An 11548-nucleotide genomic window follows, 5' to 3' on the forward strand; every position below is an offset into this window, starting at 1 on the left:
ATGACGTTGCTTTTCAGTTTCAATTTCACAGCCTTATTAAGGTATTCTTTCTTTCTCTTTCTTCCACATGCTCTGTCACTGTTTTTTCCCTTAATCCAACAATCTCTTAACTTTTTCTTTGAACTATAATAATCACTTCTTAAATCTACTTCTTTTCATTCCTTCACCATTGGATTCTTCTTCCTCTTCATTTTTTCAGGTACTAGATTTTTTCACATCTAGGGTTTTTAATGTTCTTTTTCAAACTAACTTTGTTGTTTTTAATGTTGTTGTTTTTGTTTTAATGTTGTTTTTAATGAAACTATGTAGTTGACTCTTGGTTTGTTCTTCATTTTTCATCGTTTTTAATGAAACTATGTTGTTTTTAATGTTCTTGTCTTTATTGTTTAATTTAGTAATGAGGTACTGTTTTGAATTTTTCAATTTCTTCATGGTATTTTTCCTATGTAGAAATGTTACATGTTTTTGTTATTAGTCTTACATGAAAATGGGTTATTTTCTACTTGTTTGAAAATGGGTATATATAATATTAGGTTATTTCATGAAAATTTAGTTTTTTTTTTGTTATGTAAATTTTATAGTTGGTTGTCTGATTTACTTTGAATAAATGGTATATAATTGATGGAAATTTGTTTATGTTTATTGCAGATTTTGATGCTTGAGTTCTGTGCTTTGTGAAGCAGCGATTGTTGACGTGATGGGGAAAGGAAGAAGTCCTGGGAAATGGATCAGGAGCTTACTCTCAGGGGGGAAGAAATCATCATCGAAGTCAAGTTCGTCGAAGAAGAATGATATTTTTGTAAGTGTTTTCGTGGTTGTCATACATTTTTGTTTATGATTTAATATAATGTAATTGCTGCCTCTGTTATAAGGAAACTATTAAAGGTAGAAAAATGTTATAATTTGAATTTTGAAATAGGAATGTTGTAATTGTTGTTTCAATTCGTGTATGTAGAAATCATCGAGTAACAAGGATGCACTGGGATCTTCTGAGTTAACTGTGTCTAATCCAATTTCAACTGTGGATTCTTTGCAAATATCCGCACCAATATCTGGAGCTAATGTTGCGAAAACAGTGATTTCAGAAAAGGAAGTAGTTAATAAGTCATCACATGAGAGGGATATCCTCTCAAATGGAGAGGAAAAGGGTCAGGCACCAGCCGTTGCTAATGCTGCATCTCAAGATGATCTTGAGACACTCAGGCTTACGGAAGCAGCTATTAAACTTCAGTCTGCTTGCAGAGGCTATCAGGTAATACTCCCCTGGAATTTTACATTTATGTTGTGCGGGCTGATATGCTTCTGTTATAACAAACAATTTGTTTAAATTCTGCTATGTAACAGTGCTGTAACTCCGCTATAGCTGCTATTTGACAAAATTTTCCACTTAACAGCGTATCACGGAACAATAGTGATTTCTTTGAATTCCTCTATGCTATTGCGCTGTTTAACAACACTGTTGAATTATAATTATTTGAAAAATGTCATGGACATCGCAAATATCAATGAAGTAGAGTAGAAATGTTTGAAGATACCAATGCAACCACATCTATTTCACTTTTATTTAAACTAAATTTGCATAGGAAAAGGAAAAATATAGCTTTGTATGTTTGACATTTTGTTTATGCAATTTTATTGGAAATTATTTAGTGTTATGATATATTTGGTCAAGAATTGCAGTACTCACTGATTCTCTATTTGGAAAGCCATCACATGCAATTTGTCTTAGTATTGGTACTTTATTGGAATGTTCTTTATGTATGATTAATGGTTAATAACTTCATTGAAGGCTCGTCAGGAATTTCAAACTCTCAAAGCTATTACACAGCTGCAAGCTCTTATTCGTGGTCACTTGGTTAGAAGACAAGCTGTTTCTGCTTTATATTGTGTGAAGGGAATTGTTAAAGTGCAAGCATTGGCTCGTGGTTACAATGTTAGACGTTCTGATACTGGGCTTGAGGTCCTGAAAGTTCGCAAGGTAAAAGTTCTTTGGCTAATTCTGTCAATGCAATGATCTGTACATTGTTCTCTCTGAATTTCTTAGTGAAAATGTTGGATGTTTTTATTTAATTAGTACCAATAGATTTCCTGTCATACAAAAAGAATATACTTGTGACTCATAGAACATACTCTGCGGCGTAGGTGAGTGTCATCAGTTGCATGCTCCATACCCTTGTATTGCTTCACTAACTACTTCAATCTACTTTTCTCAGGATACTCAATGTCCAAAATCTATCGGCATTGTTACATCTACACCGGAAGACAAGCTGTCAGAAAATGCCTTTGTTCACCAGGTAGGAACTTCTAATTAATGACTAATTACCGATATAGATGATAAATAATGATAGATTGTTTTAGGTTTTCCTAATATCTGAAATATGACTAAAATCAGTTAATTAAAACTTCCATGAAAATGTTATCAGTTGATAATTTTATTGTTCATGGAAGGTTTCCTCCCCTTTTTTTTTCTCCCGGTAAACACTACTAGTATTAATTGAATTAAAGAAGGATAAAAATGTCTTCACTCTCGACTCGACTTTTAGGGTCCTGAATTTGTCTTTGTTATATATGTCACAACTTTGAAGTTTTGAAACTGTTTTTCTTTGACTTTGACATTCAATATCTTGAAATACACTAATTTTATATTCAATTCATGCCTCAACTGAGTCCGAAGTTTCTTCATATAATTTCAGTTAAGGCAATTGTTTATGTTAAGTGAAAAGTTGTTTTGGTCACTGAACCATTCAACCTCATGTTATGATTTTAAGTTGACAAGTCTTAGAATTTTTCTGATCATTTACTAATTTTATATTCGATATGAATGGTATAACAAAGTTTGGAACAGCTGATTTTTTTTTCTTTCCCTCTGGTTGTTTGGTTTAGTTTTTATTGTTTTGAAATTAAATTGTCTTGGTATAATTTGACTTCGATAAAAGCTCATTCCATATGATATCCATTTCAGCTGCTGGCTTCATCGACCCATGCGTTTCCTCTATCGCTAAATAGTGATCTTGGAGAACCTTACTTGGCTTCGAAGTGGCTTGACCGTTGGACAAGGTCAAGATTTTGGGCACCTCTTCCAAAATTGAAGAAGAAACTTGACTCGGTGTCGGCTGAAAAGGCACAAGTTAAAAGGACTACCCGGAAATCACCTGCCGTGAAAGCTGATGAGGGCTCAAGTTCTGGTTCTAACAAACAAAAACAACGTCCAAAAAAGGATTCAAATCACTCATTGGTGTCAGCTCAGGCACAAGAACACCCAAAGAAAGAAATTGAGAAAAGTAGTCTAAAGAAAACTCGTCTGCAGAATGTTTCAGACAGATCTGAGATTGTTAATGAGAAAAGAAAACACAGCTCTAGGGCAACTTCAGATCAAACTGTTACTGATGTTTCAGAGCAGGGGCCAGGTTCCTCTTCTGAGAAAATGAAAGAAACGACGGTACCAAAGTCAGAAGAGTCTTGCCCTGAGAAAGGTCTTGGACAGAAAGTACTAGAAGAGAATAATGATAAGCCAAAGAAGAGCTCAAATGGTGGTGTCAAAGAAGAGAAAGGTCTTGGAAAGAAAACACTAGAAGAGATAAACGATAAGCCAAAGAAGAGCTTAAATGGCAGTACCAAAGAAGAGAACAGTCTTGGACCGAAAACACCAGAAGAGAACAACGATAAGCCAAAGAAGAGCTTAAATGGCGGTGTCAAGGAAGAGAAAGATCTTGGACAGAAAACACAAGAAAATAATGATAAGCCAAAGAAGAGCGTAAGTGGCGGTGCCAAAGAAGAGAAAGGTCTTGGACAGAAAGCGCAAGAAGAGAATAATGGTAAGCCAAAGAAGAGCTTAAATGGTGGTTTCAAAGAAGAGAAAGATGTTGGACAGAAAGCACAAGAGAATAATGATAAGCCAAAGAAGAGCTTAAATGGCGGTGTCAAAGAAGAGAAAGATCTTGGACAAAAAACACAAGAGAATAATGATAAGCCAAAGAAGAGCTTAAGTGGCGGTGCCAAAGCAGAGAAAGGTCTTGGACAGAAAGCGCAAGAAGAGAATAATGGTAAGCCAAAGAAGAGCTTGAATGGCAGTGCCAAAGAAGAGAAAGGTCTCAGACAGAAAGCACTAGAACAGGAAGGTCATAATGATCCTACTGCTGTCTTACAGACTAGTGTGAAGAAGGTAGGAGATGAAGAAATAGGAGTTAGCGAAGACTTGCATGGCGGTGACAAAGTTATCAGCAACAATTACCAAAGAAGAGCTTCACTGCCTGCTAATTTTAATGATCAAGAAAATGAGATACACAACACTCCAAGTCCAAGAGTGCCGAGTTATATGGCTCCGACTGAATCAGCAAAAGCTAGGCTAAGGGGACAAGGCTCCCCAAGATTTGCTACTGATATCATAGACAAAAACAGTTTAACCAGGAGGCATTCACTTTCATCTTCACTTAACAGCAAGTCAGGTTCATTTTCCCCAAGAGTAGAAAAGCTGATAACTTTGAGCGGAAGAGGAGTTGCAAGGACTGATAAATCTCTGTCATCTTCAAGGGACGGGACTGGTAAGCATTTATAATTTTCACAGTTTCTCTGTACCTTTTAATTTACTTAGTGATTGGTTAATTCTTTGAGATGTGTTTTTATGGTAAGGAAAAGTTTGCTTAATATATATATGATCAAGTGTATTACGGGGAGGAAAATTTGCTGTTCTTATGAATGATACTTTTAGTGTACTACAAGACTTGTCGACTAAAAAACTCATGTTTGTAAGGATGTAAGTTATTCTTTTATTTATTATTACAGAAAAGTTTCTTCTCCACAAAAATTGGTTCTGCAAATGGGCTCCAAAGCAGCAATTTAGAGCCATGTCAATAGACCGTGTAATTTGGATTGTCTATTCCCGAACAGTCTGGCCTGACATTGGCTCTAAAGCAGCAATTTAGTCCCGGCTACCTAGATGTAGTTTGGCCTAGGTTTTTGTCTAGGTTATGGTTTGTAACGGCAGTGGTCCCAGACACAATCTACCCCTATCTATTTCTGTTGTCTCGATTGTGATCTAGCCTAGCCTCCAATTTCAAATTTAAAATCTTTGGTAATTTTCAAAAGGGTACATTTCCAATAAACTTAAAGTTTAGGTTGTAGCTTTAGGAGGATTGTGAAAAAGTTTCGCATAATAGCTTGGTTGTATCTTAGAGTCATTTGGAGTATCTTATAGGCTTGATTTTGATTATTTCTTATATATATTGATTTGTTTCCTTATTTTATTGAGGGTCTATTATTAATACTAAATATGGATTAATGCTTTATAATGTGTAATAGTGATATATTAAATATCATTCACATCTTATGTATATTGATTTTGAGTGTTCCTTTTCTTCCAAAAGGACTAAACCATATATCCTCAACAAGTGCTACCCCAAGTATTCCTTTTTTCGAGTTTGGTTGGTCCAATTTTATATACATAACACCTGAACACTAATCCATTTCATATATCTTGCTTAAATCTAATGGATTACCTCTTCATCAGTTATCCCTTCATTTTGAATAACGAGCCTAACCCAAAATACTTAAAATGTTACTTGTACTTCAATATGGTCTTTTACTTTTGTCTCTAAGCTAGGAACCCCCATTGGAGATGCTCTTATATACTCCCTCCACCTCATTTTTTCTGTCATCTTTGGAAGATTAGCTCGTCTCAAATTAGTTTCCCTTTAGAATATCAAGAGAGTATTATTATTTTCCAACTATACCCATTTTTGGTATCCAAACCTACCGTATATTATATAGTCTTTGGTACCTAACTCCTGTAATAAAGATACCCTTAATAATTTTCTTAAGGTGTGTGAGATGACAAATAAAATGAGACACAAGGAATACTTTGTCGGATTTTTTACTTAAGAGAACATCATCTGGTTCCAAAGTTTGGCTCCACGTCTCTATTTTTCATTTATTTGTTCTCTTAACTTGGCGTTCAAAACTATACCATCTACAAAAAGAATGTATTGTGGCATAGACTCTTGGATATGTTAAGTAAGCACATCAAAGCCAAGTTAGAAGGATAGGGGATCAAAGTCGACCATTAATGCAATCCTATAGTTATAATAGGGAAATCTTCCTCGGACACCTTGTGTTCTAACACTAGTCTTGATTCTGTTGAACACATCTTTCAACTGGATATAGAAACCATAAACTCCTGTTTTTCTCCTTAACCTTTCACAATCTCAGTAAGAGGTTTGCATCAAAAGTTCCTATTTAATTTAAATAAGTGAGTGCTTGAAGTTTCTCGGCTATAGTTTTGATAACTTGGCTCAAATTATTTTAATTTTTTCATAAAATACAACTAGAGCACATTAAATTCAGAAGGCCTAAAGGATTCACTTAAATATAGGTAATAAGTGGCTTCATATTCATGAAAACGCATTCGTACTTTGTGTCGAATCAAAGTACAAGATGTGTGGATTTTACATGGACATCGAATCAAATATTCGTTTACTTGTATTGTTATTTGAAATTTACTGTTTCAATTACTGACAGTGCTCTGTGGATATTGTCAATTTCAGATAAGATGACTCAACCTCAGTGGAGAAGGTGATTTTACATTATCTTTCGGAACAAAGATACTTCACGGTGGTAAAAACTAACGGAGCAAAAGATATGATGAACTATGAAGTACATTACAACCTTTTTATTTATTCATCATTGTCATTATTATTTGTGTTGTGGTCATAGATACAGAAGGATACATATTGTTATCAGAGTCTATATCAGCTTTCTTTTAGTAGCAAATACTTTGCTGGGTATATATATCTACAGTTTTAACCTTAGGTACTAGTTCTTCCCTTTTTCTAGCCGTTGTGATGTAATGTTCAAACCATTGTTTCGAAGAGTGTCATATTTCATATTTTTCTAAATTTGAGAATGCTTTCCTGATAATATTTTTATTCAGTAATGTAGCCGACCTTACTTAATGAGATAAGACTTGATTGTTGTTGTAATATTACGAGCCTTGGCGCAACGGTGAAGTTGCCGTCTCAAGACCTTTGTCACTGATTCTAAGGAATTGAATGGTACATTCACCTTCCCTAGACCCCCAGCTGATGGGAACCTCGTGCCCTTGGACATCCAAAAACCGATCCAAATTAAACCGCATATATTTGGATCGGTTCGGTTCGGATTTTTTTAAAATACTCATCCAAACCGAACCGAACCGCATGTGATTTTTATTTTGGATCGGTTGACATTTTGCCTCAAAACCGATCCAAACCGCACCGCGAACACCCCTACCCTTGGCCATCATAATGCTATGTGCATTTGAAGGAACTTAACGTGACTTTGCTCTTGGTCATAGTTTGTAGCGGTTATATTTAACACCAAGAAGAAAGGTTCCGTAGGAATTAAATCGCATTGAATGGTACATACCGTCACAGGGAACCTTTCTTTTTGGTGTTAAATATATTCTTAAACATGACTGTATGGTATCGTGGCTCCATCTACGGTGGGAGACTTTAATAGATCTCCTACCGTAGGAGACATAGTTTTTTTTTTTTTTTTTTTTTTTCAAAATAAATATAAACCATTGGATGAAAGTTAACTAGCTCTTGGATTAAAATTCTTACTGTACACCTCCAACAGCCAATTGCTTTCAACTATTTTTGTTCTCTGCACTGATCCCTCTTTCTCTCATCAATGAATATCGAATAATCACACATGAGAAGAACAGTGAAGAATTGCTTGAAAAAACTCAGAACGTTTCACAAACCCAAAAAAATTGAAACCAATTGCTACATTCACAAATCCAGAATTATTTTTTATCAAGTCTGCAAAGGTTCACCTCACAGGATAAAAATAACCAGCAAATAAAATTAAAAATCATTTCATTTTTCAAAATATCTTAATAGTTTAACCTTTCAAGGTATGAACCAGACACCTGTTTGAGCATTTGAGGCTTCTTTTATGTGTTATATTGAAGTTCTACCATTTTTAAGATGCTGGTTGTTGTTCAAAAAAAAAGATGCCGGTTGTTGTAGTTATGGGGTTTGTTGAAAAAAGAGAAAGTATATCAAACTTGCGGTGGTGGATCTGCAATTTTGTTCTAAGTTGAATCTTTCTAATTACCCTTCATGAATGACAAACTCGCAGCAGAATTTTCCATCTCCCGCGAACTCTAATTATGGCGTCGAACAGTTGACCAAAAAATTGTTTAATGGGTTTGATTTGAGGCGATCGTTGATGAGGAACATGCATTAAGAAGAGAATGGTGGTGATTTCTGTGGCTAGCCTTTGCCATGTTTCAACATATGGGAATTTGGATTTGATTTTTAGTTGGTTCCTGGTTGTTAGATCTGGTGTGGTGTTGATAGAATAAACGAAAGAGTTGCAATGAAAGAAAGGGATGGTCAGTTGGAGAAAGTTCAAGTGTGTATGGTACATAATAAGAAATCATGGAGCCTTAATATCCATCAATAATTGAACTTGACCAATTAAAAAAAAAAAATTTGAACTTACGTATGGTACGGGACCTATCACACTTACGCACGGGAGACGGGGCCGGGTATCGTGTGTGGTGCGTGTTTTGATCGCAAGTTGATAGTACATATGCAAGTTTTTTTTCGTTAAATAAGAAGACAATGAGGTCTCAATAAGTAAATTTTGTAGACTACGCAACCTTCTCTTTCTGCCATACACCTTCCTTAATCATATTCCAGTAATACTTGAATTTGCTCTTTAGATATTTGGAGATTAATCTTTTGAAATTGGTTTAGATAAGATTATACCTTCTCGTCTATTAAGAGAATCTATGAACTAGCCAGACGTATTCAAATTTTTGAGTGCAAAAGATACTATGGAAATACTTCGGAAAAATCAAAATCAAATGTATTTGATCCAAAATTTTGATAAAAGTTATTTGACTTTTTGAATTCTTTCAACTTATATTTTGTTAGGGAGAATTTACCTCTTAACCTTCTTTTGTAATATAGTGACATCATCAACGGTCCAAAATGACCCATTGATTTTATTTGTCTTTCTCCTAATAAAACTTGGGAGTAGAGGATTTTAATGGTTATATTTTCACAATAAACCCATTCCTCTCTTAACATCAGATAATACGGTGACTCTTGAAAATGTACTTTTAACTCCCAATTTTATTTGAAGTATGATTTTTCTCCCCCGTTTCAAATTTGAATTTTTGGTCCCCAAATTCTAGACATTATTATAATTTTGGTCATTGCCCCATATTTTTTTACCTCCAAAATGGTGATTTTAGGGGTCTAAAGGGATGATTTTTGGTCTCAAAATTGATTTATATTTTTTTTTTGTATTTTCTCTTTAGATTCGAAATTGGGACAAAAATTACCACTTGAAGAGCACAAAATCACCATTTTTCGAGTCAAATTTGGATTACGAATTTACGACCAAATTGCATTATGAAACTATAAGATCAAAAACTCAAATTTGGAAATAAATAAACAAGATTATATTTCATGTAAAATAGAAGTGTCGAAAGTGAGTCTAGAAGTCCTAACTCAACTGGCAAATGCCCAAATTGCAAGGCCGGACGTCATGATCCGGGTTCGAACTTGAGATCTCACAGTTGTGTGAGTTTATTTTCAGTGGATTACTACTTCATCTAAGACAAAAAAAAAGAGTATCGAAAGCGCTTTTAAGCGTAATTTTTTTTCTTTTCTTACTTCTTTCACTTCCTTTTTTAAAGACGGTCCTAAAGACATCCTCATTTAAAAAGTGGACTCTTCTTACTTCAAATAGAGCCACAACAAGCTTTCTATTTCTACTCTTCTTCCACGCCTGACTCACAATCCTTTTATAATCATCATGCACAATCTAATTGCAGTTTCAAATCTAAAGCCCTAGGATCACAACTGTGTGGAGTTCCACCATTAATCTAATAATTATAGGATTGTGACCTGAGTGCATTATGGACTTCCACAAATGCTTCTCAATTAAATGGAAATCTCTGTACTTTTAATTAAAGAAGTCTTTGCGGAAGAATGTTTCTACAGATGATGAACGATATTTTTGGAGTAAGCGTGTCTCTGTGTTTGACGGTGTCTAAAACTAGTATGATACATGTTCAACATTTGTACAACACGTGTCAGATTCCTCAGATAAATGTCTCAAAAAATATATTTGTTTCTTTGTTTGAATAAGGTGGATACCAAGTCACAACACAATCTCATCTACAATAATAATAATGTACATTTCTTCTAATTTTTTCCTAAAATATTAGAACAAAAAAGATTTTAAAAGTAACATACTAGCATTTCAATTAAGCATTTGAAAAAATCTCGCATCTGCAGGGGAGATCTCAAAATATTTTAGTTGTGGGTGCTGTATAACTTCATAGTATTAAACATATATAACATTTCATTTTTAAAAACATACGTAAACATCATAATTGTTGTTTGTATTTTTCATATTCGAAAAACACTAACAATTTTCTTATTTTCAATGTCAATAAAATTATATCTCTATATAAGCTAAACTTTTTAATAATTTATCTCCGATGCAATGCCAAACTATCTATGCATACATCTAGTATTAAAAAAATATCAAAACACACTTGTCCCTATCAACCTCTTAAGTATGGTCGTCGTTGTATATATGTGCACCTTGGAATATACACAAATCTTAATTGATGTCTTAAAAATCTTAAATTTGATTTTTTTTACTATTTAACTTTAGACTATGAGTTAGATGGATGGAGGTAGATGACTAACATTGTTTTAGATTTTTTTTTTTTTTTGTAATGAAACAAATTTCTCAATTATGAGACATATATAGCCATGTGCATATGCACTTATTTTTATCCACACACCTTTTATTTTCCACAGTAGTCAATGATGATGATCACGGAATCTTAAATTTGATTACATTAATTTTAACTTTATAGAAGAAGATAAATTATAGCCGACCTTACTTAGTGGGATAAGACTTAATTTGTTGTTGTAGTTGTAGTTGTAGAAGAAGATAAATCGATGAAGGTGAAAGATTAACTAGAATATCTTGTTTTAGAATTTTTATGCAATGAAACATATTTCTCAATTATATGCATATATAAATCTTAGTCTTAGTTTAGATCATTTATAAATAATCTTCATATTTTTTTAGTTATAATAAATAAATATGTGTTTGTGTCCTATATATTTTTAACATTAGCAGAATTAACGTGTTTGTATTGTGTTGTATTTAGTATCATACTCGGTGCTTCATAGGTTTCTACACTTTTAAATTCTTCATAGGTATCATAGAAGAGTTAATGATTGCAATGCATGAATTGGACCAGACCCACGCTAAGCCTGAGGGTGGATATATTGAAGTTGTTTGTAGTTTCCTTGAAGTACCACATTGCTTAGATTCTTAATTACTATTGAATGTATAAATGTGTATGAGTACCCTGATCCTTTGAACTAACTTTTAAGATGAGATTTAAGCCTATTTAAAAGCAATCACATGAAACAAAATTAAAGTTTGTTAACTTTTTATTTTTAGCCGATAAATCTTGTTTACTCAGCTATTTTTAGCCGATAAATCTTGTTTACTCAGCTTTAGA

General features: G+C 33.8%; 1 protein-coding gene across 2 annotated transcripts; it reads left to right on the top strand.

The window, feature by feature from the left end:
* Window positions 1-6974, top strand: LOC146921382 (uncharacterized). Of its 2 annotated transcripts, none has more exons than XM_085714823.1 (7): window positions 1-199; window positions 649-799; window positions 956-1252; window positions 1790-1978; window positions 2214-2294; window positions 2963-4541; window positions 6540-6974. In XM_085714823.1, the coding sequence occupies exons 2-7, from the start codon at window positions 698-700 to the stop codon at window positions 6569-6571; spliced, it is 2280 nt and encodes a 759-aa protein (XP_085570949.1). In that variant the 5' UTR covers window positions 1-199; window positions 649-697; the 3' UTR covers window positions 6572-6974. The 2 variants fall into 2 exon arrangements, with proteins under 2 accessions (XP_085570949.1, XP_085570950.1); XM_085714824.1 differs by having other exon boundaries at window positions 1-41.
* The last annotated feature ends 4574 nt before the right edge of the window (window positions 6975-11548 follow it).

The sequence above is a fragment of the Medicago sativa genome, chromosome 5 (genome assembly GCF_051527215.1).
Source record: "Medicago sativa cultivar Bolivia chromosome 5, Bolivia_mono, whole genome shotgun sequence".
NCBI lineage: Eukaryota > Viridiplantae > Streptophyta > Magnoliopsida > Fabales > Fabaceae > Medicago > Medicago sativa.

Excerpts from the sequence above, each read along its gene's own strand:
- LOC146921382 (XM_085714823.1), top strand. The coding sequence starts at position 698 with ATGGGGAAAGGAAGAAGTCCTGGGAAATGGATCAGGAGCTTACTCTCA. Across the intron at positions 800-955 it reads CGAAGAAGAATGATATTTTT|AAATCATCGAGTAACAAGGA; the intron begins GTAAGTGTTTTC and ends TCGTGTATGTAG. Across the intron at positions 2,295-2,962 it reads AAAATGCCTTTGTTCACCAG|CTGCTGGCTTCATCGACCCA; the intron begins GTAGGAACTTCT and ends TATCCATTTCAG.